This window comes from Hemicordylus capensis, chromosome 2, assembly GCF_027244095.1.
Source record: "Hemicordylus capensis ecotype Gifberg chromosome 2, rHemCap1.1.pri, whole genome shotgun sequence".
NCBI classification, from domain to species: Eukaryota; Metazoa; Chordata; class Lepidosauria; order Squamata; family Cordylidae; genus Hemicordylus; species Hemicordylus capensis.
In genome coordinates, this window is record NC_069658.1 from 39,676,433 (window position 1) to 39,689,497 (window position 13,065).

At 44.7% G+C, this 13,065-nt stretch overlaps 1 protein-coding gene across 3 annotated transcripts; it reads right to left on the reverse strand.

Moving 5' to 3' along the window:
• Positions 1-471: 471 nt before the first annotated feature.
• On the reverse strand, positions 472-11,421 carry SMIM15 (small integral membrane protein 15). 3 transcript variants are annotated; one of them, XM_053293054.1, is made up of 3 exons: positions 11,162-11,421; positions 3,372-3,428; positions 472-2,538 (listed from the first exon to the last, which is right to left on the reverse strand). In XM_053293054.1, exon 3 carries the CDS (start codon positions 2,524-2,526, stop codon positions 2,299-2,301), a length of 228 nt encoding a protein of 75 aa, XP_053149029.1. In that variant the 5' UTR covers positions 2,527-2,538; positions 3,372-3,428; positions 11,162-11,421; the 3' UTR covers positions 472-2,298. The 3 variants fall into 3 exon arrangements, with proteins under 3 accessions (XP_053149029.1, XP_053149031.1, XP_053149030.1); XM_053293056.1 differs by lacking the exon at positions 11,162-11,421 and adding an exon at positions 10,926-11,142; XM_053293055.1 differs by lacking the exon at positions 11,162-11,421 and adding an exon at positions 8,319-8,454.
• Between the last annotated feature and the right edge of the window lie 1,644 nt (positions 11,422-13,065).

Here is a 13,065-nt window from a genome sequence, read left to right on the forward strand (position 1 = left end):
AATGAAGTGAGTACTCTAAAATTGTTTACTATTAGGAAAAAGTCATGAATAAGTTACTACTTTTAATGCAGCTGTAACATGTTAAGCCCTCCCCTGTTTTTATTCAGAGTCCATTCTGGCAATAAGATAGGGGCTGACTTGTGCTTTAAAAACATCATCACGCTTGGTCTACTTGTATGAGAACTGTGAACTTGCATGCATTCACTGCTCCTAGTCGCTAAAAACAAAAATCAAAAATGTGTATTCTTGTAAGTGGACCCACAATTCATGTGAGGTTTTGAACTTTTATGAACAGTGGTGTGCTGTGGTTTGTCAGTCACATCCTTATAAGGAGCCAGAGCCCAACTGACTGCAGCAGCACTATTTAATTTTCAGTTGCTTGTATATAAAGATGTGTTTAATAAGTACTCACTACAGTTAGATGTATTTCTGACAAGCTTCAGCATGCTTACAAATTAAAGTGGAGGCCCATTGTTAAAGAATCATTTATTTATGCAATGTAGAAATTTAAGATCAATGTTGTTTATTTAACTGCCAGTAGTAATGTACAACATTCAAGACAGTGGACAAAGCTTGAACTATTTTTTTTTTACATATATGCTACATGTCAGCTTTTAATCAAGATGTAGGTTTCATATCCTGTGTAATGCCTGATCTTATCAGTTATACCAACAACCATCTAACCCAGGGCTGCACAACTTTGCAGATGCTGAACTACAATTCCCATAATTCATGACTATTGGCCATTGTGGCTGGGGCTGATGAGAGTTGTAGTCCAGAACCAGCTGAAGTTGTGCAATTCTGATCTAACAAATACAATGTCACAACTTCTGGGAAGAAACCATCAACATTCCTGTGCAGCAGGATTGGCCAGTGCTTTGGGGTATGTTCTTCCTTTGGCAGGTATGTAGCTGTTATGGGACACACAAACTGTTAGAAAGACAGTGGAAGAGCTTGCTGAAGCTGTGAGTAAGCTAACTCATGTGTAGAGCTTGTTCGATATGGCTTATAAATCAGCAGATTGAGAATTTACCTCACAACTAATGCCACTGTAGGTGCCAGCACTTCAAACAACTCTGTGACCACCCAGCTATGTATAGTTATAGACTGAAAGGGCTAGAGTCACATTAACTTGAACTTTCTCATCCTAACAAGCCTTGAATAAAAGTGTGGTTATCTGCAGCAAATATGATTCAAGCTATTAGAATCTAGTAGTATATTAAGTGCTTTGCTAAGCCCAGTTGTAGCCTGCCTGCCCGTCACTTAATTTCTCTCACTGCTCCTGTTCTTCAAATTTGGGGTCAGAGGCAGCAAGAACGGTTTATTAAACTCTGAGCTACTCTTGACTTGCTGCATAAGAGTTGTGCATGCTTAGTTTTAAGGAACTAATACTGTGGTGCTTTCTGTACCAGAAGGATGAATCACACACAGCTGAATTCATGGAGGTAACAGCCACTTCAGATTCTATCAGTTTTACGTAATACTATACGTATTGAACTTTGGTTGAAGAGCAGTATATAAATATTCATCATAGAAGTAGTAGTATACGTTCCTTCAATGACGTGTGGAAGGATTAATACCTTTATCATTCTCCCTACTATATTACTGTGTTTAAGTAAACAAAATGAATCCATTACTTCCTTTATCAAAAGTTATTTCTAGTTGTTGGTCCTGCAGCAACCACATATGCAGTCAGCCAGTGTGCACTTCAGCAACTCTTGCACTATTTCATATTTTCCTTTCCTTTCCCAAAGTAGCCTATAGCCACAGCCTTTTAACATTTGACAAAAACTAAAAAGGGTACGATTTCTTCACTAGTGGATGTGAAGTACCACTACATTCTTAAAACATTGCTAAATGCAAATTGATAATTCTGATTTTTATACTCAAAATCAGGATTCTCTGAAATATAGGGGAAAGCTTATTAGAAAGAAGTTATCCTGTATATCTACAGGAAAAAAGCAAGTTTAGAAAAAGGACAATACATTTTGTTTCCATGCTTTAAAAATCATAAGTAATTAGGTTTTTAATCAACCAAACCATATTTTATAAAGGTACTTTATACATATTGTAGTTTACATTTTCCTTTACAAATACACCTTCAATTAGAAAACAAGTCCCAGGACAAAAGATCTTAAAAAGCAATTAAAGTTAGATGATCACAGACCTTAAACACAAATTTAAAAAGAACCAAGTCATTTCAGGAATTCATTTGTGCACATCAATTACCTGTAAAGATACAACGCAAAATACAAATTAAGAACAGTGCTTTGTTTAGAAAAGTAGCAGGTTAACATCTTAGTCCTTCTTTGTTCGTTTAGCTTTAGCAATATTTTCCTGGCGCTTCTGCTTCTTCTTTTGCTCTCGTTCTCTGGCTTCTATCATTTTTGCCAGTTTCCATGACAGTACTGCACTTGCTAAGAATAGGGGTGTAAGAGCCAGGATCACTGTTGTAAGAAATCCATACGGATCCTTTGCAGCCCATTCCACAACATACTCAGCCCACGATTTGATATTATCAAGCATTTTTTCTTCTACCTAATTGGGAAAAATATTTCAAAAGCAGTTATTAGACAGTCACATATTTAAAATAGCTATACAGCAGTTACCTAAAAGTGGGGAAATTGAAAGCAGGATTGCAAACATGAAGTATTAACTTAATATATAGTTATAAGGGCTACAACATTTTGCCAGATTAACTGATTAAAAATATTTTGCTCAACTAAGACGGTGACACATTTTGAAGTAGATTTTTTTAAAGTATCTCTAAGAACTGCACAATATGTGCCATTTTAAAAGAGGCATCCTTTCCTGAAGCATATCTTCAAGGCATAGTGCTTTCCCAAAATGCCACCTGACTCATTTGTAAAGTCAGCAGAATATATAAGACTGTACAAAGTATAGCTTATGTGGCATGGAAGTTAGAACCTTACAATTTCCGCCTTTTTTAGAGTGCAAGTGAGAGTTTAGAACTTCTTAACTTGCATCTTAAACCAGAAGTTTTTGAATTACTGGTAGCAATTCTTACGCATCTGCAAAAGGCTGCACAAGCAGATTGTTATCTTTGGGCTTAGTTTGCCTTTCTCCAACAATGGTCCAGGCACAAGGTATAAAATAGCTCTTCCCTGAACTGGAGACTAATTCAGATCCAACCCACCAGCTTTGCCAGCATTCCCTCGTGCTGTATTTCCCTTTCCAGCCTATGCAGAATGCCATTGCTAAATCCATCACTCTTCTATGGTTGTGACAATATAATCATCTCCTTAAGTCCTTATAGTGAGATCCCAGGAATCCTCTACATCAATTTCTGTTGCTTACACTTATCACACAGTACAAGTAAAAACACAGTTAATAGCTAATTCCATACTTACTCAAGAGGCTAGGAAGCTCCAGTTTAAGAGTACACAACAGGACTCAACACCGCTATCCTAGAGAAGTCAAGGGAATAACCATGAAAAATGTAGAGCCATTTCTGATTACTAAAACTGCAGAACAATTTATATAGCCTTCTCAGCTGTGGTGGTGTGGCGGGGAAGCAGCAAGAGGCTGTTCGTTCAAATCCCTGCCTGTGTGCTTCCCAGACTAAGCCTAGTAAATACATATCTGTAGTCACCTACAGTGAGGGAAATAAGTATTTGATCCCCTGCTGATTTTGTCCGTTTGCCCTCTGACACAGAAATGACCAGGCTATAATTGGAATGGTAGGTTTATTGTAGATGGATTTGCATTGTAGTGAGGGAAATAAGTATTCGATCCCTTCACAAAAGATGTCTTAGTACTTGGTGGCAAAACCCTTGCTGGCAATCACAGAGGTCAGACGTTTCTTGTAGTTGGCCACCAGGTTTGCACACAACCCAAAAGGGATGTTGTCCCACTCCTCTTTGCAGATCCTCTCCAAGTCAGAAAGGTTTCGAGGCTGATGTTTGGCAACCTGAACCTTCAGCTCCCTCCACAGATTTTCTATGGGATTAAGGTCTGGAGACTGGCTGGGCCACTCCAGGACCTTCATGTGCTTCTTCTTGAGCCACTCCTTTGTTGCCTTGGCTGTGTGTTTTGGGTCACTGTCATGCTGGAATACCCATCCACGACCCATTCTCAATGCCCTGGCTGAGGGAAGGAGATGCTCACCCAAGATCTGACGGTACATGGTCCCATCCATCGTCCCTTCGATGCGGTGAAGGTGTCCTGTCCCCTTAGCAGAAAAACACCCCCAAAGCATAATGTGTCCACCTCCATGTTTGACGGTGGGGATGGTGTTCTTGGGCTCATAGGCAGTATTCCTCCTCCTCCACACACGGCGAGTTGAGTTGATGCCAAAGAGCTTGATTTTGGTCTCATCTGACCACAACACTTTCGCCCAGTTCTCCTCTGGATCATTCAGATGTGCATTGGAAAACTGCAGACGGGCCTGTACATGTGCTGCCTTGAGCAGGGGGACTTTGTGGGCACTGCAAGATTTCAGTCCTTCACGGCATAGTGTGTTACCAATTGTTTTCTTGGTGACTATGGTTCCAGCTGCCCTGAGATCATTGACAAGTTCCCTCCGTGTAGTTCTGGGCTGCTTTGTCACCATTCTCATGATCATTGCAACTCCACGAGGTGAGATCTTGCATGGAGCCCCAGACCGAGGGAGATTGACAGTTATTTTGTGTTTCTTCCATTTGCGAGTTATCGTGCCAATTGTAGTCACCTTCTCACCAAGCTGCTGGTGATAGTCTTGTAGCCCAGTCCAGCCTTGTGCAGGTCTACAACCTTGTCCCTGACATCCTTTGACAGCTCTTTGGTCTTGGGCATGGTGGTGAGTTTGGAACTTGAGTGATTGCTTGCTTCTGTGGACAGGTGTCTTTTATACAGGTACTGTAACAAGCTGGGATTAGGAGCACTCCCTTACAGAAGGTGTTCCTCATCTCAGCTTGTTACCTGCATATAGTGAAAAGACACCTGGGAGCCTGAAATCTTGCTGCTTGATAGGGGATCGAATACTTATTTCCCTCACTACAATGCAAATCCATCGCTGACTTTTGGGCACTGGGCTTTTGAGGGTTTGCTTGTTGTTATTCTGTCTCTCACAGCTACAATAAACCTACCATTCCAATTATAGCCTGGTCATTTCTGTGTCAGAGGGCAAACAGACAAAATCAGCAGGGGATCAAATACTTATTTCCCTCAGTGTATATCAGGAAACAGCGATACAGGAAAGTGCTGAAGATGGATGCTCACTGCAGTGACAATGGCAAAGGCATCATCTCATACTGCATGGGAGGAAGGCAATGGTAAACCGCTCCTGTATTCTACCAAGAAAAGCACATGGCTCTGTGGTCGCCAGGAGTCAACACCGACTCAACGGCACAATCTTTCCTTTTCCCATTGAGAATATTAGCCAGCACTTGCATACATAAAAGATGCAATTGCAAAGGTTCATGCAAAACCCTTACTGTTTTAAATGCAAATGGAAATGAGGTATTTCCTGATCTGAAGGCTTACAGAAAGGTGTGGCATTGACACTAGCACTTCCTCCATTAGACAGACACTACTGGGGAGGCATGGTGTCCAGGCATGCAGGAAGCAGCACTTTGATAATATACAAGTCAGGCCCTAGGCACTTCCCATAAGAACATAACTGCCCAGCTGGATCAGGCCAAAGTTTCCCCATTGTTCCTTATGGCTGAAACACTTGAAACCTTTTATGTTTATTCTGTCAAAACAATCGGTCAAGTGTTTCAGCCATAAGGAACAATGGGGAAACTCGAAACATCCCACTGTTCCCTATGAATAGCTCCTAGGGAAACCAAAGTGGTTTGGGTGATAGGGCATGATGGGTGCTACCTAACACACAGGCCACAAAAGAAATGGGCATGCAGACGATTTTTAACCTTTCCCCCAAACCCCCATAGGATCCTATGGGAGTTTGGGGAAAAGGTTAAAAGTTTGTTTCAATTGCCCATTTCTTGTGTGCGTTGGGTGGTAGGTAGCATTCATCATGCCCTACCACCCAATCAACTTTGGTGTCCCCTAGAGTTATCCATGGGGAACCATTGGGTGTTTCAAGTTTCCCCATGGCCAGAACAAGCTGCACTCACAGAGTGCATACAAGCTTTTCATTGCAAACTTGCAATGCAGTTTGCAGTCCTGCCTTGAAACACATGACAGAAGTATACAATAAAAGGGAGTCTGTCCCTCCCAACACAGAACACACATTTCAAACACAGTTCAAAAACAGCCAAAAAAAAAAATCACAGACCCAGAATCCACTGCCAGCCACAGTGCCTGTATTGGCACAAGTTGCTCTCTCACACACAATTATGACTCCTTACATTACTTCCTAGCTTTTCAACAGCTGCCACAGCAGCACCCTTACTTAGCAGCAAGCATAGCCATAAGTTCAACTAGACTTCAGCCACATTTTGACTGAGTATACCTGCAATGCAGATTGCAGAGCAGTGAGTGGAGCACAAGTTAGTCTCAAGACCAGACATGGAGCTCATCATGGAAATCACCAAGAAATATTACACACATAGAGCCACCACTGTCCATTTCTCGCCACAACACTATTCTTACAAACAAAACAAACCACAACTCAAGGAAGGAAGGCACCCAAGTTCCACCTTTGTCAATCTGAGATTTAGCAAAACCAGATAGTTATAGCAGCAACAGCACAGCATATTATATTGAGCACTGGGAAAATAAAACCACAAAATCAAACTTTCCTTTCTCATCTCCTGATGTATCCTCTTCTTCAAGAAAGGCACAGTTTAAGGGCTTGTGTGCGTGCATGCTCCGCTCTCTGCCTCCCAGTCCCTTTGAATACCCTTGAAATTTGAAATTCCCTCCTTTTGTGTTCTTCCCTCTCCCCAGCCAATGGTGACAGAGTTGCCCATGACAACACTTGATTTATATAACAAGCCAACCAAGCAAGGAGACTGTAAGCCAATCAGAAGCCACTTCCAGAAAACCAATCAACAAGAGGAAAACAGGCCTCCAAAAAGGTGCCTGAAATGATATTTCAATAATTCAAAACAGGTGTTCTGAGCTTGAAATGGCCGAGTTCAAGTAAAAATGTTTTGCCATTGAAACGTTCTGCACATCCCTGACAATGAGGTAACACTCTTTCTTGGCTACCAGTGTGCACTTTCCACTGAGTTTTATGATTAAGCTGTATTATGTTCTAAATAGATTAGTCTTCATTTGAAAAGGACTTGCTACCCACCCATTTCTGTTCAGAGGGCATGGGTATCAGTTCTGACTGAATATCAGAACTATCTGAACTGTCCTAAGGCATGCTGCTGCTGAATTTTCTAGGATTAAATCCAGCTTGGCAGACAGCTACCACTAGGGAAGCATGAAACACTCACTGCAATCACATGAATATATTACCACTTAACACCTGTTCACCATTAAGGTAGCTTTGTGTGCCAAAAGTCCCAGATTCAATCCTTGGCATCTAGTAGGGCAGGGAAAGATCTGTCTAAAACAGCCAGGATAGACAAAACTAGGTGTTTGGGCAGAATAAAGCACCTTCATTTGCTCATGTGGTTGAAGTGCATTTTCTCCAACCCTTTTAACGCATAACAATGGGGGAAGTGAGTTACAGTCCATAACCAAGATTGGCAGTTGTTCCAGCATGAGGGGGTGTGATCTCATATGCAATGCAACTTTAGCAGTAGTTTGCATCCAGGACTGCCACCGACAGCATCGCTAGATTGCCGGGTTTCTTTGCACACAACAGCACATCATTTTTTTTAGAGTCCAAAATGCCTTTATTAGGATCAACATGGAGTGCCACTACAGCACTTTAGTGGGTCCTAATAGAAGTATCACTCTTATGTTACTTTGGACCAACAGGAGCAGTGCTCAGAACTACTTCGGCTGCGCTTCATTTGCTCCAGTTTTGCTTGTAAATTACTAGTAATGCCTGTTGAAGTCAAAGACCTTTGGAAAACTAGAGGAGGAGAAGGGAGGAAAGCAAGAGTTAACATGAAGGAGACACAAGATCGTAGCAGCTCCCAAGATGATAAACTCCTTCCTGTAGAGAAAGAGCAGCTATCCGGCTTTGGAGAAAAGCTCGACATAGCGGGGCGGAAAAGGAGGAGGGAACGGGTCTAAAGGGGCGGACTAAAAGCGAAGGGAAGCAACAGGAGTGAGCTGGTCTGAGCTTGGTGGAGGAGACTAAAGAGCAACAAAAACTCCAATCTGGGAGCAAAGCTTCCACCCCGTTCTTGAGCGCCGAGGAAAAGCGGGCGCCATTTCCCTCTCCACTCTCTCCCCCTCTGAGCAAGAGAAAAACCCCACGCCCGAGCCTAGCCAAAAGGCTAACTCACCAGCCAGCCGGAAGCAGGAAGAAAAGAAAGGAAGTCGGTCCTCTCGAATTCCAAAGGGACAACCATAGAGGATACAGTTGGCTAGAAAGGCTCAAGAGGTCAATGAAAGAATCAGCGCATAGAGATAAGAAAACACCAGAGTAACAACCAGCTGTCTGGAATTCAGGTTCCTTTTCCCCCTAGGTTGTCCATAGAATATTTCTGAAAATCATGAACTTAAGTTTCTTATTATTATGCTTGTAACTGTTCCACCACCATCTTTTTGCGTATGTATTATTTCTGTATTTGTTTTATGTGAAGCCTAAACAAACAAAATGTAAAAAAATAAAACTGAAAAGAGAAAATAGAGAAATCCAGGCTTTCAGCAAAGCTGTGCAGCAATATGTCCTTCCACTCAACAAAAGGTAGCAACAGAGACAGGAATTTCTTCACTGTCTAATTCAGGTTTTGTTTATGGGTTCTTACAGATGGGGAGAGAAAGACAGAAAAGATAGAAAAAGCATTGACATTTTTGAACTTTGGTGTTGGAGAACTTTTGAGGATCCCATGGACAGCCAGGAAAACAAACAATTGGATCACAGAACAAATCAATCCAGAATTTTCACTTGAGGCACAAATGACCAGGCTCAAACTATCATACTTCGGACGCATTATGCGAAGATTCAGCTCCCTTGAGAAGTCCATAATGCTGGGGAAAGATGAAGGAAAGTGAGGAAGACGACAACCAGCAGCAAGGTAGATGGACTCGATTACGACAGTAATGAATGCACCACTGAGAGACCTTAAAGGCCAAGTTGAAGACAGATCATCCTGGAGAGAATCTATCTATGTGGTTGCTAAGAGTCGACACCAACCTGACAGCACTTAATTAGTCAATCAACAGATGGGGAGGTTCATAGTGGGATGTGCGGCAAAAATTGGGAACCACTTTCACTGCAGTTCACTGCATCCACATGTGGGCCTTCATGCACTGAAAAGCTGTGGGTTTCACCCACAATTTCTCCTTTTCCTCCACCTTTGCCAGGAGTGGGTAATTGGGCTGAGAGGAAATAGCACACCTACCCACTCACTCACCCACAAGTGCCAACTGGGAAGAGGCTGCCACATGGCACGTATGTCAGTAAGAAACTGAATGGCCCCTTCCTTTCTCTTTCCTTTGCTGGAGAGAAGAAAATAGCCGGCCAGCCCCTTACCACTGCACAAGCCAGCTTGTAGGTGGCAGCAAGGTGGCAGGCAGGAGGAGCAGTGGCAATGGTAGCTATGCTCCACAAGTGGTGGCAGGATGGTGGGCAGGAAGAGCAACAGTAACAGCAGCAGCGTGCTGCAAGTGATGGCAGGGCAGTGGGCGGAGTGGCAGCAACGGTGGCAATGGCAGCAAGGCTCTGCAAGCAGCAGTGGCAGGAGGTGTGGCAGCAGTGGCAGCAAGGCTCTGCAAGCAGCGGTGGGCAGGAGGAGCGGCAACGGTGGCAACGTGCTGCTGCAGTGTGCCGGAGGACTGGAGCAGCAGCAATGGTGGCAGGGCTTTGCAAGCAGTAGCAAGGCAGCAGGAGAGAGCCATGGCAACAAAGCTCCGCAAGCAGCAACGGCAGCAAGACACCACAAGTAGCAGTGGGCAGGAGAAGCAGCAGCAATGGCCCCACAAGCAGTGGCAGGCAGGCAGGCAGGCGTAGCAGCAATGATGACAAGGTGCTACATATGAGTCAAGCCTAGAGGGTGGGGTGTGTGTGTCTTTGTGTTAGCAAAGGTGGCGGCAGCTGCCAAAAAATAAAATGCACAAAACTTTGGGGGGGAGAATGTTCTTTTACTGGACATAGCCCCGCTCTGACCTTGCTACCAACTGCTCCTCTTGGAGCTCAAGGGGTGATTAAAGGGGAGCTGTTGAAGTTGTCCCCACACCCTCCAGCCCCCCAAACCATGGGCAACACCTCTGCAGATACAAGAAATCTCACAATGTTGTCCACACTGAGGAGCCTGGTTCTTCCACAATGACGGACAAAACGTTACAAGACCTCTATAAAAGGACTACTTTTTCACTGCTGTTCTTTTACGGATTGTCATCAAAGGAAGGACATGGGAGGGGCTGCTGTATGTCCTTGAACAGAGCAACTGTTTCCACAGTCAATTTGCTATCAACCACTGTATCAGGGGTGTAGCTATAATCAGGGGTGTAGCGGATGGGCTCAAAGAACCCAGGCCCCACAAGCTCCTGTGGGGCCCCCAGCTCCACCCCTCCCTTTTTCTTATCTCCCTCACTCCGAGGGGCTGCCAAAGAGGGGTGAACACCATTACCCTCTTCCCTAGCGACTCCCACTGTATGTAAACACTGTCTTTGGGGTTAATTTTAGTTTTTAGTTTTTTAAAAAACATTTTAAAAATTGCTCTGCCAAGCCAATTCCTCATCTCCCCATATTGCAGACTAGGGGGCTGAAGCTGCGAAAGTGTAGCATACAATTGTGCAATCACTTCTAATATTGCGGGTGGTTCTGAGGTAGATGATCTGGGGCCACTTTGGCTTCCGAGCCACAAACCTTCCCTTTAAAACACCCCTCAAATTACAGCAAAGGAACCCTGTTAAATCGCCTCCTAAGACCCCTTCCCAGGCCAAACCTGGTTCCGTGCAGAAGTCTTTGCTCCGTGGACTTGCAATGCAAACGACATTTTCCACCTGACACAAGAGAGACTCCCGTCCCGCTCTTGCTTTCCTGGGGGGGAGGCGGCCGCCAAGAGAGACCGGCTGGCTGCTGCCCTACGCTAAGATCCTGATCCTCGTCATTCCTCTGTAGGCAGCTCTCGCTTCTGCTCGGCAAATTAAGGGCGCCCAAAGCGACCCCGGGAGCTCTCACCTTATGGGAGTCTATACCCTATCTCTGACTTAGCTCCAGTCCACACTCGCCCGGAGGGAGGAGTCAGGCGCCTGGGCCTCCATGGCTCTGCAGAGTTATTGTTTTGCTGACCATCGAGCCCACGGGAGAGTCGACAATGGCAAGAGAGCGGGGGACTTCCGGGAAAGGCGGTAAGCTGGCTCGCTACAGCAGCAGACGCCAGCGCCGTCTTTGCTCCGCCTCTGCCTCCCTGCTGGAGGGCGGAGCTCCTCCCGAATGACGTTCGTGTGCTGCGGACCTGAAAGGGCAACCCTCGGTATGTGTGTCAAAGAGCAGCAGCGGGGAGCTGGTCGGGGTGGAGCTACCGGCAGGCTCCGCCCCCTGCCTCTCCCAATAAAGTGTCGAGGCTGGTTTGACGGACTTACAAAAATACCAGCCCCGCGGATCTGCAGACAGACTGACACCGAGAAGGCGGGGTGGGTGACTGGATCTTTGGTCCAGCCATCCAAGGCGCAGTCCTGAGTGCGCTTACCTGCGGGCGAGCCCCCTTGAAGTCGTTGGGGCTTCCTCTCGAGTAAATGTGCGTTAGCAGCGAGCCACACACAGTTAAAATCCCCGTGCCACTCCACCTCTCTGCCGTGGACTGTCCGTAACAGAGAGTTTCTCTAGTAACTTAACCAGCACAAAAGTATTTGCCAAGTAAACCACAAAACAAAAGTGGGCGTTGTATATAGAATAGAACAGTAACCCCTAGACCAGTCTTACAAAGTTTTACAACCTGTCGTTTCAATCCTATGCACACTTCTTGTGGTGTAAACTGGGTTGGGATCAGCGGGACTTATTTTTGAGTAGACGGGCACAGGATTGTCCTTACGAAATTAAAATAAAAACAGATAAGGATTCGGTTTCCAGGAAAGATTGTTTTGAATTTTGCTTCATCCTAAAACCATGGAGTCAGAAGGGCCCAAATAGCCATTCTTTCCATACTCTTCCACCCATTACTTTGCTGCAGGGTGTGCTCTGTTCAAAAGGCAGGTGTATCCTAGACAAGTGGTCACAGAGAGAGAGAGCGAGCACGTGGGTAGCACAGCGCAGACCAGAGAGAAGTCCCATGGAATGGAGCAGATTTGAGCTCTGTTGCTCCTGACTAGAACAAATGGGCTGTAATTAGAAGGAAAGTGTTAGGCTAGCTGGAATGCCCTGCTGTAAGAGCTGTTTGAGCAAAAAGGCATCTTCTTAAAGTGGTGATTCTCTTTACTGAGCAGGGGGAGAGTAACCGGTCCTATCCATCCTCAGCACAGCATCCCTCCAGTGGCTGTTGCTGGTGTTTGCCTTATGTTTCTTTTTTTAGATTGTGAGCCCTTGTGGGGGTGGGGAGCCATTTCACATTTATTTATTTATTTCTATCTGACTGTCTATCTATGTAAACCACTTTGGGAACTTGAGTTGAAAAGTGGTATATAAATATTCATCGTATTTGTATTTGACAGTGGAACAGTGTGCCTCATGCCGTGGTGGACTTCAGAGGTTTTCCAACGAAGGCTGGATGATCATCTGTCAGGGTCGGGGATGCTCTGTTGAGCAGGTGGTTGGACTAGAAGCCTTCTAGGGCTCCTTCCAACTCTATAGGATGTTATATAGTTAACCCCTGCTAACTGGGCAAAGAGGCACCTTTTAATGTGGTGGTTCTCTCTATTTTTGCAGGGGAGAGTAACTGGCCCTATCCACCTCCAGCACAGTACCTCCAGTGACTGTTGCTGGTGTCTGTCTTATGTTTCTTTTAGATTGTGAGCCCTTTGGGGACAGGGATCCATCTTATTTATTATTTCTCAGTGTAAACCGCCCTGAGCCATTTTTGGAAGGATGGTATAGAAATTGAATTAACAACAACAACAACAACAACAATATAGTATCTAGAGCACAGA

Excerpts from the sequence above, each read along its gene's own strand:
- SMIM15 (XM_053293054.1), bottom strand. The coding sequence starts at position 2,526 with ATGCTTGATAATATCAAATCGTGGGCTGAGTATGTTGTGGAATGGGCT.